At 40.5% G+C, this 24365-nt stretch overlaps 1 protein-coding gene across 1 annotated transcript in view; it reads left to right on the forward strand.

Moving 5' to 3' along the window:
* The window catches only part of snx29 (sorting nexin 29), a 148696-nt gene that overhangs the window by 109028 nt on the left and 15303 nt on the right, over window positions 1-24365 (forward strand). Inside the window, exon 19 of the mRNA XM_080465411.1 lies at window positions 9705-9845. Within this exon, the coding sequence (XP_080321537.1) occupies window positions 9705-9845 (141 nt within the window). The remainder of the gene's footprint in view (window positions 1-9704; window positions 9846-24365) is intronic.

A 24365-nucleotide genomic window follows, 5' to 3' on the forward strand; every position in this document is an offset into this window, starting at 1 on the left:
TGAAATGCCCTCCTTTCATAACAGTCTGGTGCCTTATTATTTTCTCTCTGGGCTTTTATTCTTTCAAGTTTTATATTGGTTAAAATCACAGCTTTGGACCCTGGAGCTGCCAGTTTGTTTCTTTCTTTTTTACAATTTATTTCTTTACCTCAAAACCTTCACATTCATGTTTTATGAAGCCAGAACCAGTTGAAGTAGATCAGATAAAGTTGCATTTTGTCTATATTTGTTTTGTTTTGTTATGTTATGTCATGCTAGAACTTTATCTAAAAAGCACATTTAATGTGTTTCTGCAGTCAATTGCTGCTAACAATATCTGTTTTACGTGATATTACTGTAAAGTTGGTCTACAAACACTGTATTCAACACACTATAGTAGAATTTACAGTAATATTTACACTGCTATAAAGAAATCACAGGATTTTGATAATGTAGAGAAAATCTGAAAATTGTAATATAACTTACAATAATCTTCACACTGCTATCAAAAATATCACAGGAAAAGGTTTTCTATTGCAATTATGTTTTTCTAACAGTATACTGTAAGAAAAAAAAAAAAGCTGTGAAATTCATTGTAATTTAGAGTTTCCAAAGTTTTTACTGCATTAAGTAAATCTTAAAAACACAATTCTCATTGAGATATTTATAATTTGGGCCACTGTAAAAAAACAACAACAAATCAATCAAAATGAAAATCAATTAAGGGTCCACCAATGTTAAAATCAAATACTGTGAACATTTCTTGTATAAAAGAAATCGCAGTAAATTTTCTACTACTAAAGCTATTGATAACAATGTTTTTAAAAGTGTAATTTTTTTTAAAAACACAATGAACCACAGCAATTTCTTCTTTTACCCAGTTAATTACTCTGGACTGTCACAGCACGTTGTTGTTTTGAAGGTGTAAAAACGTATTAGTTTTCTCTAAAAAGGTTTGATTTTCAAAAAATGAACATGCCAACACTGTTAAAAAAATAAATAAATCACAGTCGATATTTAATATGCTACTTTACTTCCAAGCACAGCTGCTTATTCTCACGTCCCATGTTACGAAATGGATCCATGGGATCGACGTGTACCTGCCGCTTGCGCCTTGTTCTGGCTGGGAAGTGAAGAAGAGGCCTCCCATAAAGAAAGTCGTTTTCACAGAGAGAGAGAGAGAGAGAGAGAGAAAGGGAGAGAGAGAAAGAGAGAGAGAGAGAGATCATTATCATCTGCACTTTCTGCATTTCTCAGCTGTGGCACACTACTACTCCCATTCCCACCCGCTCGCTCGGATACCCTCAGGCTAAAGATCCAGCTAAATGTCAAGCAAAGAAAAAGCTGCAATTATCTGTTCAGAGGCTTTCTGTTTCAGATCTTTATTCCTGAAAGTTATTTCACGGCCTGCGAGGACTCGCTTCCTGGCGAGCCGTCACGCTGTGTCTGTTACCCCGGATAGAGCTGCGGAGACGTACGAGAGGCCTGCTCCTCAGTTTGTGTGTTCCCGGTGCCAAAACGTCCACACACTCATATCCGCAATTACCAACTCTGAATCATGTGTTATTGTGAGTGTGTATTTATGAACTCGGACCATCTCACAGCTACTGACTTGTCCGCTAATGGGGCCCCGAATGAATAAATGATAGCACCTGCTGGCCCTTTAACATCTAAGCAGGCTGGGAAAAACACAGAGCACAGCTTTTATTATAGTGTCACCATCAGAGTGTAGCTGATATTATTTCCATAATCGTCATCTGGCTTTCACTGTTAAAAAAAAAAATAAATAATGAAAATGCTTGAAGGACAAAACTAAATATAGTGGTAAATGGTTCAAACTCATTTTGATCGAAACTGCTCACACTGCTTTGCATCCACGCCGTAAATGAACTGCACAAGTGGCGTACATGAGTGTAGAAGTGATGTCCGATTTGAATTTAAAAAATGTGCCCAGAATCAACAGAAGGTTCATTTGAACATCTTAAGCTATTCAGAGGTTTTTCACTCACTTTTTAATCTTTCCCACAGCATGATTCCTCTTTTACACTGTCCATTACAATTACTTGCAATCCATTATGCAAATCATGTCTTTCAGAAACCTTTTTTTGTACAGCCTGTAACAACCAATAATGTTATAATCATGGCCTTTCTTTTAAAATTTAATAAGGTCCATAATGTAATAACTTGCCAATCGTGCAATAAGATATTTGATCCATCTTCATAACAACATCTACATTTACATGATGGAATTAGCATTAAAAAATACATATAATATAATAACTGTAGCCAATAATGTAATAAGACATAACTGCAACACTGCCAAATCTGAAAAATGTTAGTTTCTTCGTATCAGAAAAGTTTTGTGTTTACACTGTTTGCTCTTTTGAAAATGTCAGTTTACACCGAAACAGTAGAAACACTATAAACAATGTTGTTACCCTGCCAGACCACTAGTGGGTGCTGCTGTTAGTATTTTTTAATGAAACCACACACGCGCAGAGAACAATACACTATAAACAATGGCGAGCACCCAGACATTTGTATGGACAGGCAACAAAGTTGCATTGCTACTACAGGTGACTCGACTAGTTTAGCTGTGATGCTAAAACTCCTTTTTTTTTGCAATACGGCATCTTTCTTTAATTCTGCATCACTGACCTCCTTCCAGAACAGTTCATTTCATGACTGTGGTCCAGACTTCATTGGTCATAATATTAATAAAACCAGGGATGAATGATTTCTTTGTCTGATTAAGGAAAGCAGTTACTTTCATTGAAGAAATGCAGGTTTTAATGTGTTCTTTGGTATTTTCAAACTTTGTAAAGTCATCCATCTATTGGGATGACTATTGGGATTGACTCTATTGGGGGCCATTTAAAAAAAATAATTGCAGTCGAAAGGCAGTTTTAGTTTTAGGTTCATTTGAAGTCTCCTGTCAGATTTTTTTTAGATTGTTAATTAATTTAGTTTATTTATACCGGATATAACCTGCTCTCTCTCTCTCTCTCTCTCTCTCTCTCTCTCTCTCTCTCTCTCTCTCTCTCTCTCTCTCTCTCTCTCTCTCAGTGCTAAATAAATGTGAATTGAATTCAACTAAATATCAAAATGTGGGAGTGATTTTCTCAGAATTTATGATGCACACCTTTTCTTGAAAACCATCAGACCCGATGGCATTTTAGATTCTACATTGAAGTCGATTGAGGTCAGTGCGGTCAGTGCTTTTTTTCCCCACCAGATGCAGCACCACGTGTTTCAGAAGTTTTCCCAGAAGTGGCTCGGTGCGCTGCTAAAAATACGCATCTAGCCTCTTTTTGACAGATGCTACACGAGGCTGCGGAGAGCGGGCCGGTCCAGACAGGAGCCCAGACACAGTAACAGTGCAGATCATCTGATAAACCCTCAATATAAATCACTATGGACAGATCTGTGATTCTGAGTCAAGGTCAAGAGAAAACGGAAATATACACCATTAGAATGGCCAATCAGACGACCGATGTGCTCCAGTTCTCAAATGGTCCTTGTGGAATTGGGACTGTGGGGGGAAGCAGGGGTTAGTTAGAACTACTTCTTACATGTTTTGTTGCTCATCCAATGCGCCTCCTCGATCATGTGCCTCTTCGCTGAGTCCCATATGAGTCCCGAACCTCCTTTAAACCTTTCTATATCAGCAGTAGACAACCTCAGGCACATGTGCCAATGTTAGTATGCCTAAACAGAATCATTGGCACACCAGAATAAACTAGCTTCCACTGTAGGTAATTTGACTTTATGTTGGTGATTAATGCACCCTCAACTACAAGATAATGTAAAACTCCATGTTAGAAAGGTTATGATCAAGATTGGTTGTCAAAAACACCTTTTTGCGACTGGAGCAAAGCCTGCAGAGCAATTTATAGGTGAAAATGATGCAAGATCTCACCCAGCAACAGGTGGTCTTCATCAGGATTCAACAGAGCTACGTATTGCATTTCACAAGTGTCTTTGATGTCATTCATCATAGAGTGAAAGTGTGCAGGCAGAGAAGAAAACTTTGTGGACCTGCATCAGAAAAATGCCTTAAACACGATCACATGCATGAGGTGTTGTAATTCAGAGCCAGGGGGATTTTCTTTAATTGACCTTTCACTTTGCAGCTCAGCAAGTGGGGTCACATGGGAGGTAATCGAGTCAATTCTGTGAGAGTAGTCAGTTCATAAACTTGCTCATTTAAATTAGTTGATACTTCGGCAACAAAAGGCGGATTTTCCTTTTAATGTCAAGCGACTGAGGTCATATTTTCATCAAGCCCGTTATGCTTCCTCAGACGTTTGAACCATTTAAATAGCGGCAGTAGCGCTGTGTCCATCACACTGCAGCTTTCAACAACAGCCAAAATGCATCATCTCTTTTCCACAAGGTCCCTCTGAACCGCCATGAAGGCCCCGTCCCCATTTGAAGGTGGGTTTCATTGGACTTATCAAAGCATGTGGAGCTCAAATGTTCGGAGTGGGTTTGTGATGTCGCCAAGATTTTTGTCAGAGATAATGACAGACTATTTGTGATTATAGTCGAGGGGTGGGAGCTGATAGCTGTGTGCAGGGGCTAATGTGTTGCCATAAATAAGTATGCCAATGAGACGGTGTAAAGTGGATTAAGCCTGCTGTGCAAATGCGGCTATATGGGAGCAGCCATTTGATAAAAAGTACTCTGGGACTAGTCTAGCATCTTATCTTTGCTTTTGCAGCTCCTATATACAAATCCATTGAACTGAATGTGGCTTCGTAACATTTTTGAGACTGAAGCGATTCCACACGGTGGATTTTCACTCAAAAAGAACAAGAAGTCTAATCATTAGCTCGGATATTTGAAATGACAATGGATTCAAGTCCGTCTATAAAGTACTACAGGAAGGGACACGAAGAAGGGGGATCTCGTGCAGACTGCATGGAATATTCAAAAGCGGAGACCTTGCGTCCCTCATGTTGAACAATAATATATGGAATACGTTATGAGATGTTGAGCCCTCAAGTTCACACTGGAGTAATTGCCCAGTGTGGCCTTCACTTTGACTTTGGCATGTGGCTTTTTACAGTGATCGAGTCGGCTTGCAAATATGGACGTGTGGGAATTCATGTTTTATCAGTCGCCGTTCTCTGCTTCTGTTGTGATTGAATGTTGCCTTCTTCATAGGCGTGCCCATGAGTTATTCATGTCACGACTGGATGGTATGATAGGTGCAGATGCTCACCCCAGATGCTGACAGTGATTGATTTGCCATCCATTTCAATTTTGTGTCAAGAATCCAGTGTGTGACTACAATGCCTGTACATTGGTTCCCAGGCTTGAGTTCAGGTTGTTTTCATTTTGAAGACCGCTGCTTTCTTTTGTTCATAAGAACGAGCTTGTCTGCCAAGCGAATTTTGGTAAGCTCTAAAAAAAAAAAAAAAGTTGAGAACCTCTGATTTAAAGGTAAGGAAATTATTTGTAATAATTACCATAAATTATATCTAAATGCTCTTTAGATGCTGCAATTATATGAAAATCCTGACACAAGGCCTGCTCATATACAACTCTGTCTAAATGCCTTGTTTACATGAGAACCCTCTGCTTGAATCAATGTAATTTCCCCTTTAATAAAAGGTATACATACAGAGGTATATTTTCATAATGATCGCCATCATACAGTCATGAATGGGTTGCATGCCAGGACACTATATGTGTGGTTTCGTAATACAACAACAGACATGTAGGGAACTGTATATGAAGTGGCTTTTAGCCGTCCTCCTTTGTAGAGTCCATTCAGTATCTGGCGCATGTAAGAAATCAGTTCCCGCTGGCAAAGACGATGGTGTAGTAAAAGGTACTAAATGTACTTTCTGTGTCAGAGCTGTTAAATTCAATAGAGTGAGCATTACATTTTCTTTATTGTTGATCTACTGGCACATGTGCGGAAAAAGCTTTTGACCTCGTTGTTGTTTGTGTTTTCCCTGTTTGCATAGAGACGAGGGCAAAAGAGTGCAACAAACCTTTTTTGCAACCAAAGTTGATCATTTTCTCATAAAACCAATGTTTGTCATCTGCATTGCCCATTGTCCGAATCATCTCTGTGTTGAAGCTAAGAAAACAAGACTTTTTAAAAAAAATTTTTTACGAAGCACTTTGTTAAATGACACTGTTAACCACAATCTGTATTTTAATAGTATATGTTATAGCTCATCTTGCACATAGAGATCACAGATTTGTGTCACGATTGTAACTCTTATAGTGAAATGGTCTTCGGAGTCTTCCTGTGTGGAGAGTGCACGTTTTCCCTGTTCAGGCGGGGCCCTGGGTCAACAGATCCTGGCTCCGGGCCCTTGTGACCCGAAGTTGGATAAATCAATTCCTCACATGGATGTATGAGTTCGGCTAAGTCCTCTCTGTCAGCAGCAGTACAAAGACATTGGAAGCGGCTTTCCATTATACCTGTGCTTTCTTCAGTGTGCTGCCTAAACAAAATCCTGTCTGAAGTAAAAGGAGCTTTAATTTGTCTTGAGTGAGGCAATCATCATGCCCCAGTTTTTTTTGGTTTTTTTTTTTTTTTCTTTAAACCTGATTCTTTATCCTTCACTTTGATCAACACGCACGTTTACCCAGAGCATACTGCACACAGTCACAGCTTCTCTTAACTTGCAAAACAGTTGATCAAACCTTTGATGTGCTTCTGTGGGTCAGGGTTAAAGTGCTGAGATGACAAGTTTCTATCATAATTTACCTGATTTTGGTCTTTCTTTTAGTTAGTAACCAATCAGAGTTATTCCAATTAGTTTGTTTCTAGCTATTTTTGATTTTAGTAAATTTTGTGTTTAGTGCGAACCAGCTCCATCGTTTCACTAAACTCCTGTTTACTGGAAGAGGACATACTATGTCGTTTTGATGGATGATGTTCGGATGGAAGTAACATAAGTGCTGTTGTTTGTTTTTGTAATCAAACCACATCTACGCGTACACAATAGAACATGAACTGGACATCATGACACTGATAAAATGCAATGGAAATTTTCTGTTTTCACTTGAAAACCTTTGCGTAAAAAAGGCTTAACATTTTAGTTATCTTCTCTTTGTAACAGTGGTCTGAATGTTGGTCGTTTATCTGAGGTGATTTGTTGCTGCTCTTCTCACCATTAGTTCATAAATCTGTTTTTTCAAAAAGTGCTAACGTTCAGAATCATTGAGCTCCTTGAAACAAATACCTGATGTCACTTGAGCTGAACTGAATAAATGTGTTAGTCACCAGACTGACATGACAGCTCAGCTAATGTGTCAAATTAACACTAGAAATAAGGTCAAGGTGACTCTATTTATACCCTTAAGTAGATTTTTTGATGTGGCAGCAGGAGATGACATATGCAGGCATGCAGACATTTAAAAAGACAGGACACGTAAAAGAAAAAACACCAAACGGAGTTTAGAAAGACATGGACAGCTGCACCAGGAGCTCACTGATCAGAATTTCTCATCAGGGTGGAAACTTAAAAGCCGATTAAGAATAAAATGAAATAGACCAACGACATGCCAATCCCAAAACTTGTCAGGAGGAAGATGTCAGGTGCTTTATAGCAGAATAGCAATGTAAAAACAATTAAGTTTTCCAATATAAAAGCCTAAAAACATAGACGATGGGCTCCCAAGCTCACATTGAAATGGCAGCAAGAACAAAGCTGTTTCTGGAGCACGGTGTCTCACTTCTTGGGACTCACTGGACGATGGGAGTCGTTACAGCAGACAAACCTGGCTGCATTTCTCCAGTGTACAGGGACTCTTAACACAGGTGTGACTCCCAAACCGATGGTCTCGACCATTTAATAATCTGGTTGAGTGAGTTCTGCTCTTTAAGGAGGCAGCTTCCTAAATCATGCCAACAAGAGAAAAAGGCAGAACGGGTTCATTAAACGTATGATTTACAAAGTGCCGTTTGTGGGTTAACTTACTTCAGAATGGGAATAAGGGCCGGGGGCGGAGTTCTGTGATGTACAGGAGGTACATAAGGAAGTAGGAGGGTAGCACGGGGTAAATGTGCTGTATAGAGAAAGCGGTTGCAAGTAAAGAAAGATCGACTTCACTCCTCCCTCTGTCTAATATTTTCCAGTTTCCACACTGCGATTTCTACTTTTTGCCGATGTAGAAACGCCACAGTTTCTTCCCGTTTCTACAAAAAGGCCTCTTATGTCCCTTTTTACAGATTTTTTTAAAAGTTAAAGTTGAGCCAGTGGCCATCCAGAGATATCTGTATCACACCTGCTCAAAGATGCTGATTTACAGTGGGTTCAGGTGTGTTTGCATTTCTTTTCTTTTTTTAATCAGTGGTCATCTGTTTGATTTTGAAATGTTAAGTTGAAGGTGTGAGTACTCACAACACTTGACAAAGTCATCTACAATCACAAAGGCTGCTTTCATTTATAACGATCACAGAGTTACTGGCAGAGTTTAAAAAGTGTTCTGACACATATTCATGTTAAGAATGAAGAATAAAGTGAGAGCACTCGTTTAAAAAAGTAATGGAAGACATACTTAAGTAAGTCCCTATTTTTTTAAATCATAGTATCAAATCGAGTATCTCCAATAGTTTCTAAAATGTCTCCAGATTACTGGATTAATGGATTACTCGAGCTAGTTACTTGCACATCACATCTGATTCACTTTCTTCACTTTATCAAAGGTTACATAGGGAAGTGACTTTTGTTGCAGTTATTATTGTATGTCCTATTCTATGACCATACTGTTGAGGGGGAAAAAAAAAGAAAGGTAGACACACTAATGTAGGCTTGGTGTTCTTTATGTTCACGTCCCACACATGCATTAGCAGTCCATTGAAGTAATTGTACATATCTTTTTATAACATCACCAGGGTCTAGACAGGTCTGTCAATGCTGCCGAGTCATTAGCAGTGAGACATTTTGGGGAAATTTTTCCCCATTTGCCTGGTAGCTGTAGTACAGTGCCAAGGTACTTGTGGTCCATTTTCAAATTACTTTCCCCATTTATGCATTTGAATCGAGCCTGCATACAGATATATATTTATTTCTTATTTTCCTTGGGTATCAGAAATGGAATTCTCCAAAGCCTCTCTGCTCGCTCTTTTGTCTCCGTATATTCTGCTTTCTGCTGTGAAAATGGAGCCCGTCTCTCCCCCTTTCTCTGCCTCGGTGTCTCTGTAATAGGCTCATCATTCCTCTCTTCCTGCTCCCTCTGTCTTTCACGAGTCTGAATAAAGCGGCTAATGGTGCATGGAAATGGTGGCGGCACAGTTTCGTCTATAGACTCTTGCTATTCCGTGGTGCGATGTGTAAGTGAAAATACACATTTGCAAAGGATGAGGCAAACTCTTGTCTTTCACCCATCTAATTTTTCTTTATTCTAACGTACTGTACGAGCCAAATGACGACGATGTGAACTGCAACATGAAGGCTATTACTCAACACTGTGGCACTCATGTGTTTCTCATTTAGCCTCTCTGTTTGTAAATAATATTTCTGATAGAATGAATATATTGAATTTCAGAAGGATCATTTTGACAGTTTTTTGTTTGGCTTATCTTTTCACAGGGGGAAAATGTCCATATGCTGCTGGCTGGATGCCTCCGCAGGATTGCATTTAATTACTTTATTGGTGTCTTGTTAAAATCAGGACATGCTGCTCCTCTTCGCGTTGCTGCCGCTGTTGATGATTATAGCGACAATGACAGCCATGTGTCTGCTTTTTCTCAGGTGTACATCCGTATCCTGGACAATGAGTGGAATGTGTACCGGCGTTACACCGAGTTCAGGGAGCTGCACAACCACCTGAGAACCCAGTTTCCACAAGTGGACGCCTTTAACTTCCCACCCAAAAAAGCCATAGGGAACAAGGTAAGCGCTCATGAGTCTTGTCAAGCACCAAAAACACGTTTTTAGACTGTCGCGATATATACTGGAGGGTACCTGGAGTACTTTCTCTTTTTGTAAGGCGAAAATGTGACCTTTTTCTAACTCTAATAGTAAAAACAATAAAAAGTGAGTTACAGTGAATGGTCAAAGAAGCACCTCTACTCAACAGTTGCAGTCATACGCAATGGTTTTACATAGCATTTTTAACAGTTTATGAGGATGAAACATTTGAGTATCCTGGAGTTCATTTTTCTACATTTAAGTCTTATGCAGAAAGGAACAATTAACGTTTGTTTCTATTGGAGTGTTCTGACATATTTTCTGCACAGTGAAGATAATCTTTTGAAAAACACTTTGTTTATTAAACAGTAAATGCAAAAACAGTTACGTAACGGCATTATTCTTCAGTTTGCATGTACTGTGTTTTCTGGACTCTAAGTTCCATCTTAGTGTAAGTCGCCTATATCAAAAAGTGTTTTAAAAAAAACAAACTAAAAGATAAGTCACAATTTTCCTTGCTCCATGATAAGTCTTGGCCCACAGCTGTTAATTTGTTCCTCAGCTCTTGCCCTCGTGGTTTTTAGCCCACTTTTTTTTCTTCTTCATCCTAGTAAAGACTCGATTTGCAAACAGGTTTTGCAAGTTGTTTGTTTAGATTTGAGAGGTCTTTCCTTTAATATACTTAAATATCAAGACTCTGGATCTGGGTGACAGTGCTCAGATTGCCACCCCCGTGACCCGGAAACGCATAAGCGGGAGAAGATGGATGGATGGATCAAGACTCTGTCATAGTGAAGGTTCAGGTTCACTGGTTAATCACAACAGATCTTTGAGCTTGTCCTTTGACGAACAGAATGTGTTTCCTTTCACGCCATAAAAACAGTCTTCACATTTATTTTGGATAGAAAATGATAGCGGCCTTCAAAAATGGGCAAAAGTGTGAAAGTGTTGGTCACATTGGGTTCTCCGCCACCACATCAGTTTATCACCCTCTCCTGTTTTGCTTTCTTTTTCACACCCTGAACCTCACACTTGAGGCAACAATCTGCAGCGCGGGTTACCACGACTTTCATTCCTCTCTGCTTGGGGAGCTCTCCTCTCACCTCTCGTTCTCCTCTCACCCATTTTCATCCTCCTCTCCTCCGTCTCCCTGCACCCTTTGGGAAATAATTTTCGCCCTGACCCTGATTCCCTGGCTGGTCCGATTTGACGCTCAGCCAAAAGCTGTGGTCTGACTTCTCACCTTCAAAGACACTGTGTTTTCACGCTCGGAAACGGAACTGAACGCTGCGTTGCAGCCATGGCCAATCTGAGAGGAGTGTGTATGTGTCTCTTTGCATGACCATGGGGAAGCACAAGTGTCTATCGAAGGCCTAGACAGTTGGTATCGTCGTGTTCTGGAAAGCTCTCTGAAAGCCCATTACGCTGTAGGTTTGTGTGAATTATTGGTTTTCACCGTCTACAGGAACTGGCCTATCACTGCAGAGGAAGCGGCCCCAGCTTCATTACCCTCTGAGCACATTTTTAACAGGGATGCCTCAGACTTTTGGAAAGAAAAACACTTTTCGGAGGCCTAAGTTTCAACTTTCTGCCGAGTTTTGTAACTGAGGACCACCTCTTCTACCTGACCTCCTGTAGTGGTCTCCTCTAGGCTGATGAAGTTGCTAAAACTCAAGCAGGACAGCGAGACAACAGCTCTGCAAGTTCAAATCTGTCATTCATTTGATCATAATGTTCAGTTAGAAGAATCTTCCTATCAAAAGTAGTGGTTCTACTCCGAGGCGTTATTCCTCGCTCTAGTGTTGTGGTCGCTAGTTTAGCAGACAGAATCCCTCTGACCCACGCTAAGAGAGAAAAAATGGGTCAAACCACATTCCTCTTGTAGCTCATTTCCAAGTGCATGTACAGAAAATAAACAACAGATCTAATCAGTTTCACTCTACTGGAGATGGAGCTGTCACTGTTATGTGAAGCCAAAAGGTGTAATGTAATCATACTGAATAACAGCCATAAATAATGGAAGTCATCAGTCACCCTCCTTTTTTCTCCCCGTCGTATTTGGATTGCATTCATTATTTTCCTCCCATCGCACATTTGTGCTCCGCTGAGATTTCTTGTCTTTGTCATTTTTTTCCCCCTCCACCCGGATCACCTTCAGCTCGGTTTGTCGTCATGTTGTTGTTTTTTTGGTTTTTCCCCAAAAATTTTTTATAGCTATCTTGACTGGAGCCATTTCTAGAACCCTCCTGGGATCTCATACCTGCACCTACACTCTTTTATATCTCTTCTCTCTTTTTGATAAGTTTCTTTAACTTTACAAATAGACTGTATTCACGGCGATGATGTTTGACTCGGGTCGCAGCACGGAGACACAGATTGTACATTTATCAAAACTAAGATTGCAAATGGTGGCTGCATTATGTTTCATAAAGGATTGTCGCTCACAACATTAGGTAAATATTGAACCCAAGAGGTTTTTGTGTATGCCTGGTGTTGTTGTTTTTTTTCTCACACTACACAGCCGGAGCAGATCAAGTTTTATACAACTGAGCTGTAAATTCTAACCTTGAGAATATCGTACACTTGTTTTAGTTAATGTTTTGTTTGAATTATGTGTGCTATCTACGTCTGCTTTTCTTGACTGTGTAATTGAATGAACTTCATTTATCCATGTTAAAGGATTTATGATCTGTACTTCATGTAGATGTGTGTTAATAATCCAAATAATCAAGAGCTTCTGTCTCTCTTTCTCTGTCCTTCTCCTTTTGCTGTTTTAGCTGCATTAGCGTCACCAAAGCATCTTTTTGAGTTTTTTTTTTTTTTCTTTTGAATTCCCCTGTTTAATGGGAGACGATGTTCGCTGACAGCATCATAAAAGAGGTTGGACTCTAAGTGATATTAACATCAGAATGAGTCCACAGTAGCTGTGATGCATTAGCAGCCCCAAATAAACGTTAGCTCACAATTAAAAGAGCTGTCTGCGTGTTGGTGGTGTACAAGAGGTGTTTTGCTGCTTTTTCTCATCATGAGTTCAAAAACCTGATTCTTTCATGAATACATGAATACTCCCATGAGCATGAAATGGAGCACGTCATTCCAAATGGTGGATATCAGCAATGAGTGATTAACTCAAACAGACCAAAATGTATTTGTATGCATCAATATTTGACTTCAGTGACAGCTGATGTGTTATTGCAACGCCCCAGTGATACGACTATATGCACAATAATAATTCCTAAGTCAGAGAGACAATCAATAGTTACAGACAAGTAGTGAAGTCTCTGGCTGCAGTGTTCTGGATAAGCTGCAGCTGTCCAACTGATTATTTACTGAGACCTGTAAAACACTGCTACAATAATCCAGTCTGCTGAAAATAAATGCATGAACAAGTTTCTCCTGTTTGGTTAGAAATCCGTTAATTCTTGCAATATTTTTGAGCTGTTAGTAAACTTATTTTGTTGTTGTCTTAATGTGGTTGTTGAATTTCAGGACTGAGTCCATATTCACATCCTGAGTCCTGCCTTGATTTATTGCCTTGTGTGACATAGAGTCAAAACCTTGAACCATCCAAAACTAATTACCTCAGTTTTTTTTCTGGGTTAAGTTGTCCACCCATTAATTTAATTGATGCGTTTACTCAGCGGGTATAAGGGGCTGTGGTCATTCACTGACATTAATATATAGAGTATCATCTGCATAATTATGACAGGAGAAGTTGTGATGTTCCCTCAGTCACCCATGTTGTGAGCATGGAGATGTTAAATAAAAGAGGCCCAAGGATGGAGCCCTGAGGAACCCCACAACAAATGACCTATTGTCACAGAATAATTGCAATGAGCGCCTTTAAAAACACAATGTCTGTGTGGTACACAGTAATGAATCAATGAATGACTCGAGTCAGAAAGCAGTAAGAGTCATGTATGCTTCAGCTTTGTAGCTTCTAATGAAATGTAGGTTCATGTGAGGAGAGACTTGTTGTTAAGTTTTCTAAAATAACTATCTCTGGATTTGGAGTTGTGTCCAGACTGAAATGAAAGCATGGAGCAGGTGGACGGCTTTATATCTTAAAGATTTGATAAGTACCAGATTGGTAAAGTTTATGTGTGTACAGTGTGTGTGTGTGTGTGTGTGTGTGTGTGTGTGTGTGTGTGTGTGTGTGTGTGTGTGTGTGTGTGTGTGTGTGTGTGTGTGTGTGTGTGTGTGTGTGTGTGTGTGTGTGTGTGTGTGTGTGTGTGTGTGTGTGTGTGTGTGTGTGTGTGTGTAAATTGAATAATTGAATCTGCACTGCACCACACAGCAGTTATTTGTATGTGTCTGTATGAGAGGAAGATACACGGAATGTATTTTTGTGTGTTTAAAAGACACTGCTGTTCTTTTTCTTTTGGAAAGGTTTGTTTGTGTCGCTGTGTGTGGAAGCGGTGTCCCAGCAGCATACAGTGTGTATTTTGTACATTAGCGTGCATTTGTTGTGTATTGCTGCTGCCTCAGTAATCAGCAGGCCTGCCGAGCTGTGTATTTGTGCAGTCGGGGCTCGTCTCTGGTGCTGAAGTGTTGGTAGAAATAATGACCTCCTTCTTCAGGTGGGGTCGAGAGCGGCGCTGCTGTGGACAGCAAGACTGAAATATTTTGGAAAAACAGAAAAGCTGAAGTTTGTACAGTGGGGCAAAAAAGTATTTAGTCAGCCACCGATTGTGCAAGTTCTCCCACTTAAAATGATGACAGAGGTCTGTAATTTTCATCATAGGTACACTTCAACTGTGAGAGACACAATGTGAAAAAAAAAAATCCAGGAATTCACATTGTAGGAATTTTAAGGAATTTATTTGTAAATTATGGTGGAAAATAAGTATTTGGTCAATAACAAAAATTCAACTCAATACTTTGTAATATAACCTTTGTTGGCAATAACAGAGGTCAAACGATTCCTATAGGTCTTTACCAGGTTTGCACACACAGTAGCTGGTATTTTGGCCCATTCCTCCATGCAGATCTTCTCGAGAGCAGTGATGTTTTGGGGCTGTCGCCGAGCAACACGGACTTTCAACCCTCTCCACAGATTTTCTATGGGGTTGAGGTCTGGAGACTGGCTAGGCCACTCCAGGACTTTCAAATGCTTCTTACGGAGCCACTCCTTCGTTGCCCGGGCGGTGTGTTTGGGATCATTGTCATGCTGGAAGACCCAGCCACGTTTCATCTTCAAAGCTCTCACTGATGGAAGGAGGTTTTGGCTCAAAATCTCACGATACATGGCCCCATTCATTCTTTCCTTAACACGGATCAGTCGTCCTGTCCCCTTAGCAGAAAAACAGCCCCAAAGCATGATGTTTCCACCCCCATGCTTCACAGTAGGTATGGTGTTCTTGGGATGCAACTCAGTATTCTTCTTCCTCCAAACACGACGAGTTGTGTTTATACCAAAAAGTTCTATTTTGGTTTCATCTGACCACATGACATTCTCCCAATCCTCTGCTGTATCATCCATGTGATCTCTGGCAAACTTCAGACGGGCCTGGACATGCACTGGCTTAAGCAGGGGGACACGTCTGGCACTGCAGGATTTGATTCCCTGTCGGCGTAGTGTGTTACTGATGGTAACCTTTGTTACTTTGGTCCCAGCTCTCTGCAGGTCATTCACCAGGTCCCCCCGTGTGGTTCTGGGATTTTTGCTCACCGTTCTCATGATCAGTTTGACCCCACGGGATGAGATCTTGCGTGGAGCCCCAGATCGAGGGAGATTATCAGTGGTCTTGTATGTCTTCCATTTTCTGATAATTGCTCCCACAGTTGATTGTTTCACACCAAGCTGCTTGCCTATTGTAGATTCACTCTTCCCAGTCTGGTGCAGGTCTACAATCCTTTTCCTGGTGTCCTTCGACAGCTCTTTGGTCTTGGCCATAGTGGAGTTTGGAGTCTGACTGTTTGAGGTTGTGGACAGGTGTCTTTTATACAGATAACAAGTTCAAACAGGAGCCATTAATACAGGTAACGAGTGGAGGACAGAAGAGCTTCTTAAAGAAGAAGTTACAGGTCTGTGAGAGCCAGAGATCTTTCTTGTTTGAAGTGACCAAATACTTATTTTCCACCATAATTTACAAATAAATTCCTTAAAAATCCTACAATGTGAATTCCTGGATTTTTTTTTCACATTCTGTCTCTCACAGTTGAAGTGTACCTATGATGAAAATTACAGACCTCTGTCATCATTTTAAGTGGGAGAACTTGCACAATCGGTGGCTGACTAAATACTTTTTTGCCCCACTGTATATCTCCCAATGTGACGGTTTAAATATTCACAAACTAGATTCCCAAAGTGTAAATAAAACCTGGATGCACTCATTGGAAATTCCCTTAACCAATGTTTCATTAATAGTACGGTATGGAAAAGGGTTACCGAGTTGCTCAGCTGGAACGGCACGATTAATGCCTTTTGGAGAAGACCTGGCAACTTTTTGAAAGACAGTCTTAAACCACATACTCCATCCATCACACCAGCACTGCAACACATTAGAAAAAGTTGTGTGTTCAACTAGATTGCCTGCGGTTCACATCCTTTATTAGTTTTTAATGATAAAAACTAGCTCGGGTTAAACTTCAGATAGATATTTGCCTCTCATAACTTCTACATTTCGTCTTTTTACTTCCAGACATTCACATGGTGTTTTTCTTGAAGAAATGATGCTACACAATAGTAAACATAAGTCATCCAACCTCTTTGAGATTGTTTTGCTGCCAGTACATTCATTGTGCAAGGTCTCATTTTCAGCTTCTGATATGTTGTTTATATGTGAATGACAGAGTTTATGAGATCTCTAAATCACTGAATTCTGTTTTTATTCATATTCTAAGCATCATCTCAGTGTCTTTGAAATCTGCGTTCAATACAAAAGACACTATGTAGTACCATTAAGATGAAAAATCCAATTTACACGATCGAGCTGATCAAGGCAACAACCACACAAAATCAAGAGGTACATAATAAACAAATGAACAAATAGTTATTCAAGGACAGTAGCTTTCAATATAACCACTGACATTCCTCCTTAGTTGCACTATTTATGATACTCCTACCATTGTTAGTGGAATGTTTTAGGTTTAAGATTTGTTTGCAGAAAGATACAAGAACGACGCGTCACCGCAGTCTGTCAGAATCCAGGAGGCATTTTAAAGAAACAAAGTGCACATTAAGTAACATGGTTGGTTGAAATGGCCTGAAGATTACTCATACTGAGCTATACTATATGAGTTCTGCTATTTGTAGTTTATTGACTTAAGACAGCTATACATGGACTGGATGGATGGATGAAAAACAGTCCATTTATATAAGTAAAATGGTGCATGTGCGTCAGTGGTTGATGATACTAATCTTCTCAATGGATTATAATTTGTTATTGAGCATTCATGGTCTCTAGTGGATAATTGCTATTGGTCCTTGTTGACGTTATAACCTTTTTGAGAAGTGCTATTGTTATCATATGGAATGAAGGCATTGCAAAAGCCTCAAACGCCGCGATGACATATAGGATGTGTGGGTAATGTACTTGTACCATTCATACCAATCAGACGTACCACCAGATTGCAGTCAGCTGCATTAAAAAAGACTTTCAAAGATAAGCAATAGTGGCAATATCTTTGATGGTGGCTTAAAATCTGATTGTACAGTGAGAAGGGAACGCAGTTGACTGTTGTCATATTTAAGATTATCTTCTGAGACGGTACACCATAGCTTTCTCTCTGCACGGTGTGACTGCTGCTATGAGCTACAGCTGCCAGCAGCCAATAAAACAGTGTTGGGAAATAAAATGACACCAATAATAGTTTGTCGCGTCCCAAGGAGCTAAAATGCAGGACCACATCCTTGTTTTCCACATACCAAATGTAAATGCTCCAAAAACAAAAGGTTGATACTTGGTTTGTTTTATGTATCTATTTTGTGAAGGCGTTGGTGACAGCCATAGATGACATGATATTCTTGTATCGTGAAGTGGATCATAGCAGGTGCCGGATTCAGTGGAGAGCATTATAGTGCCAATAAACTCCATAATGAATCAAAATTCATAAAAAGTAATAAACAAATAAGACTTATGATAAAACTTATAATAAAACTTACAGTCTCTATGAGCCTTATAGCCAGAAATGTGTATATACTATATATATATACACCTATTTTACAGGTGCATTAGGATCTGCTATTAATTGGCTACCTATTTCTTTATATACTCATTTTGTGCATCGGTACACTGCTTTCCGTGTTCCTTCCATGTCAGCTTGAACTTTAGTTGTGCAGCTCCAAAGCAGAGGAGAAGGGATGAAGGGCAGAGTCAGTCGTGCTGGCCGAGAAGAAAACCTCACACATTTGGTGTACTGTAAGTGGACCCATTGTCACGATGAAGCACCCTGTTGCCATCGTGCCACAGTTCAAGTTGTTTGCGCCAAATGTCCACGTCTTTGTGACTCAGAATGGTTACAGTATGACTCGGTGTTCACAGTCTGACGCCAGGGGAGCCTGGCTCGGTGGGGGGCGGGAGGTTGATCTCATGGTGCACAACCCGAGGGATTGTGACAAAAAAAACAACAAACATGCTCTCGGTCACGCTACAGACCTTCCTCACCCTCTCCTGGCTGTAGACCCAGCTCTGACCACAAGTGATAAATCTAAACGATACGATTGACTCACACTGTTGACTGAGATACGATAAGATACTGTTTGAAGTTTATTGAAACTCACAAGCACGACGCTTACTGCACGACATCACGGAACGCAGCACATTTACTTGGAAAAGTTACTGCTTCTTTTTGCAGCGAGCTCATGCACGTCAATCCATCTGCCAATACCTCGATGAAACCTGTGTCGATGAAAGCTGTTGTTGCGTTGAATCTACCTTCCTAGCCCATCCGTTTCTGTTATTGTCTGCCTCTCTTTTCATGTATCTGTGAACGGTTCCCATCTCTATCGTCATGATATCTCTCTTTTAGCCTCTTTTCTGAATGCATCCACTGCAAATCTAAAACTGACTTTGATGCACACACATGCACTGGGCCACTCGCTATTATACGTCGTTAATGATGAAAAACTGTTGATGCTTGGAATGTGTTACTTGGTGTGATGTGAGAGGTAGAGAGACCTTCAAAAGCTTTTAAACTGCACCGTGAATCTCTGCTCTGTAGAGGTTTGCTCTGGTAAGGATGAAGCCCTCACCAGCTGTCAGCAGAGATCAAGTACCAAAGGAAACATCCACAAACGCACACCCTAACTAACTGTATTACATGCCAGGGACTCTCAGCTTCATGCCTGTTAGCATGTGTGCACACACACACACACACACACACACACACACACACACACACACACACACACACACACACACACACACACACACACACACACAATAATGATTGACAACACGGCTGAAGTTGTCAGAGAGCATCTGCCATGCTGGGGAATTAATGTTGAAAGGAAACTTATGCGAGAGCGTTTTACACATACCTATCACATGTAACTGCCAACACACACACACACACACACACACACACACACACACACACACACACACACACACACACACACACACACACACACACACACACACACACACACACACACACACACACACACACACACACACACACACACACACACACACACACACACACACACACAGGAGATATTCTTGATGTGAGTGGTGAATACTAAAACACCAATTCACCATGCGCTGTTGCGGTCTTCGATTCAGTTTTAACTTTATTTATTATGATAAAAAATAGAGAGAATTTGTGATGATATTCATTTCCAGAATGTGTTTAATTTTCACTCTTGTACAATAAATAAACTCACCTACTGGTCAGTCACGTCCTGAAAAATCACGCCAGACGACCATTCAGAGGTGTTTATCAGTCCCGGATAATGTCAAGCAAGCATTTTTATCTCACCTTTGTCTGACTGCGTGTGTGAAGGCTATAAAAGTTGAAATATGGCTGCAATAGGGGGATTTGTTCCCAATTGAAACATTATCAATAATGGCTATGCTAGTAATTCTATTCAGTGACGACTTTCTTGCCGGTTTCCTTTCATATGGTAACACGGGTATTTTTCTTGGAGCGACATAATATGGCTTTAATATTTCAGCGAGTTACAAGCATTTTCCTTCTCGCGTCGGGTTTCCAGGTCAAACTGCAGTGGCATTTAAATTATGATTGCAGATGATTGTGTGCGACATTATTTCCATCCTGACTTGTAGCAGGAATGAAGAATAAATGATTTACTAGAAGCCCTCCATAATCGTTCCACCGCTTTCTGCATTTACACCGACACCTTGTTGTAGCCAGTGTCATCGTTTTTTGTTTTTTTTCCAAAAACACTTGGATCTGCAAAGTTCTATGTTGTAGATGTGTAGTTTTTTTTCTGCTGAATCACTTGATCATTTGTGGAGGTCACTTTCTTTTCCTTCAGTCTTATAAAATTAATTCTTTGCTGAAAAGACAGCACTATATGGCATTATTAATGGTTCGTCTTTGAGAAATATTAGCTGAAGTTCACACTGTGACCTCACATCTCTGAATTTAATGAGGTGACAGAGACGCACGGCGGCAGAGAATTGATGTTACCTTGAGTTTGCTCCGAACAGCGAGGCGAAATGATGTAGAATTTGTACTTACGCTCAAAAAGATGATTACATTTTTGAGTTGCATATCTCCAAGCCTGCTTTAATTTTGCTCCTCTTTAATTGAATGTGGTAAGGAATTGTGTGCTGCCTGGTTCTTCCATTCTTTCCTCTTCAATACGGATTTCCAAAGGTCATTCCATCCCTATGATCGACCTCAGGTTCCGCTTTAGTATTTCTGGCCTATACATCTCTATCAGAGCCACCATCAGTAGAAATCACACCGTCTAAATCGGTGAAGGAAGGGAGATCTTCAAGGGCTACATCTTCCAAGGTGATGGAGTTATAGCTGGCGTTGTTGATTCCCGTAACCTTAGTCTCGCTCCTTTTGTTGTTCAAACCTGTCAGCTTTGCCGTTGACACTCGTGACTGATTCATAGGGTAAGTTTTTGCAAAAAATGTCGAAGAAAACCTGCCTTAGAATAGTAATAGTGATAATGTTCCCCCCACTTGGGGTGTTTTATGTGGCTTTGAGAGATCTCAAATGATAGTTGGTAAATAAATTGTGCGGTCGTAAAAAGTGTAATTACTGTTAAAAGCATCATCATTAGCAGTAATTCCAAGTAGATAACAGAAAAGGTGGCTCATGTCACAACAGCCAGTGGCAGTGTTGACCCCTGACACTAGTAGCTGTGGCCTTGCGAGGCCTCTACGTCAGGAAGTCTGTGCCGACTCGCCTCGCCTCTGCATCTGCCCGTCTTTAGTCATGTTAATGAGCTGATGAGACTCTCCCCCACTCTCTGCGTCTGCAAATGCTTTAGGCGAGATTGTCCAGCTGTGTAACCCATCAATACAGACTGTAACACACACATGCTCACAGCAACAGATGCACACATCCACTGCCTGTGACAGCTCTTAACCAGTTGATTTGTCAGGGGCCAGGTCAGGCGTGCAGGCTAAATGTCCCCGAGTCGAGCCTCACAAATCCGCTGAGACGGAGGAGAGAGAGAGAGAGTGATGGCATCAAAGCCGTGTTGTTGTCAGACCCCAGAGTCCAACTGTCAGCCTTTGTCAGAGGCTGCACCTCATTTTGACTGTGTGGCTCACACACAAAGTAACTTTTGTTCTCCTCTCTCAATACCAGTTTGTCTCCTGAAGCCACTTCTATCATCAATTTCCCTCTTGCTCATTGAAGTCTCTCACTGAACCCCGGCCTCAAATCACTCATGCTTATCCTCTATTCCTCTACCTTTTAATATTTTTAAAAGAAGATTGTATGTTTCACATTTTGAAGAAAGTACAATTTTTGAGTCTTAAATGTTGATTTATTTTCCACCATATTCATAGTTGGTAAGAACATCCAGCCATTTTTTCTCTCTGATCTGTTGCCATCCTTTCAAAAACGTTCAGGAAAAACACTCATTACTTTATCAACCCATACTAGTTCAATTGTTGGATGTGTGTGGGATCCTATCTTTGTATTATTCCCTCAGACTTTCAACACTAAGCCTTATATCGGCATTTATACAACTTACTCCCACACAAAATACATAAAAAATTGTTTAATACAGATGCATTTGTTAAGTTTCTTGTCCTTTCTGGACTGGAGTTTTCCATGTTTTGATATGTTGTCAGGAGCGAGAGTCTATACTGGGGAAAAGACGGGATGCATCTTCTTGGATTACACATCCATACGCACACACTCTCACGCTACGTTTCCATGCCGCACAGGGACATTACATTGACTTACCTTGCATTGACTAGACTTAACCTTACTATATCCTCGTTGTAAAACATGTTTTCACTTCAGAATTGATTAATCGCAGTAATCCCGACAATAAGACGAGTCCCCAAGTCCTAATCAGCCCTGATTATCTCATGTTGTTACTGATATTTTTAACGAAGACGTCTCTGAACCTTTTCCCATTGTGAGGGATTTTCCACATTATTCATTCATGTCTTCACTCTACACCAAGAACTGCAGAGATCCCTCAGGACCCTGCTTTATCTTCATGAAGATACGCTGAAAAGATAAATCTCGCACCACAAACAGTGGACATGAAACGATGATGAGAATCTGGATTAGCTGTTGGACACACTCTTAAAAACACTGTGATTGTTCAAATGCAGCGGCAAAGCTTCAAGTCAATGATGTAATTGTTTGTCACGGTTGCTTTGCTCTTTGAGATCGTCTGTCTGACTGTCTTGTGATTGCACATTGTGGCAATTTTAACATTCGTTTTTTCACTTGTCGACAATACCCAAGTCATTATCTTTTCTTATTTACAGTCATGTAATATTAGAAAGTACATGGAATTGCTTACTTTAGCATAATGACATCCACACGAGAGAGTAACAGCATGAGGAGAGCAATAATGAAAGTCATTAATTGATGCCTTTGTCATTGCGAGACATTTTTCAATTGAATTTACAACACTGTCAATGGCGCTTGATGGCTTTGGATATTGTGGTTACACTTAGACATTACGCAAGTGTCCTCAAAGGTAATCTCAAAAAAAGAAAAAAGAAAAGGAGCCATTTGCCAATGGCTCCTTTTCCCTTCTGTACATACAAAGAGTGGAGAAGCAAGGCTTCTCTAATTAATTAATCAGAAACTACAAAGTGAATTATTAACCAGTCTTAGTATGTTGTGCTCACTTATTATGCAATATACATGTTTTGTGCTTTTAATTATGATGAGAAGTTATTGTGGAGGTCTTGTATGAGCGTTCCTGAATTGCCTGTGATGTTTTATGCATGGTCCCGGGACCCGCGGTTTGGCGAGCATCCGAACGCGGCGTCGGGAGAGCGGCCTCTTCAGCCTCGCTGCGGTCCAGTGTGGGCTGACTTGGTGCAAAGTATTGACCTTGTTTTGTTGCCGGGCGTGTACCGGCGCTGTTCTCTCTCATTTAATTCAAGAGGACCGTGGTAAATCAGAGCTTGGGTCGATGTTCTCATTTAATACGCCGGCCAAGGAGTGTTTTTCTTCTTCTATTTTCAGTTCAGTGTGTGATGCACAGATACCTGTTTTCCATAAAATGCCTCCACTTTTCTTCTTAGGAGTATCTGAATTGCGAAGAGAGCAGCGTATTATGCAAACAAAATGCCTGGCCTGGGACTTCCCACCACATGAGGTTCTTCCCACTACAATCCTTTTTCTACAGCAGGAATATCTTTCCGTGTAAAGACTGACGAGGATTAAAGCCTTGGTCGAAACATCGGGGGTCCAAAGAGTCTGCTACATAAAGTGTGTAGGTGCTTGTCATGTCTCCAACTGTTTTTTTTTTTTTAATTGTCCTTGAAAAGTTGTTTTTCCCACCCCTTTTTACCAGACTTGAGTGGCAACAAATTCAGGAGCACTCGTGGAACCTCTGATGCATGTGTGACTCCTTTACGCTTCTCTTCCATTGACAGCTCGCCTCTCCTGCTTATCAGCCTTCTCTGGGATGTGACATCCAGTTGTGCTGTGTTGCCTGCACTGTATACATACACCCAGTGGCTCTTCATGCCATTGCATGATCTTTTCATGATCCCATAACATGGTACGCTGCATTCATATGACCACATGAGTACACACGTGCTGCTGATAAGCTTTATGCGTTTTTCCTCCGCAGCCAGAATCCTGAACACTTTTGACATGTGTAGGAGAAACGATGGGCACAAGTCCAAAGACTATCTTTACAACTCCACAAATGAAGAAAGAATTACAATTTTACCTCCAATAAACTAAAATAATCTGCACTATACCCGTGGCTGATCTCCAGAGTGTGATTCTGAAGTGAAACACACACACAGAATTGCCTCTTTCAGCCTTCTTATCCTTTTTAGCTTGATTGTTTGAAGAAAATAAGCTTAATGTTTGGTTGTGTACGCCCCATACAGATGCTTATGCAAACTGATTCTG

Source organism: Lipophrys pholis, assembly GCF_963383615.2.
Source record: "Lipophrys pholis genome assembly, chromosome: 1".
Classification (NCBI taxonomy): Eukaryota; Metazoa; Chordata; class Actinopteri; order Blenniiformes; family Blenniidae; genus Lipophrys; species Lipophrys pholis.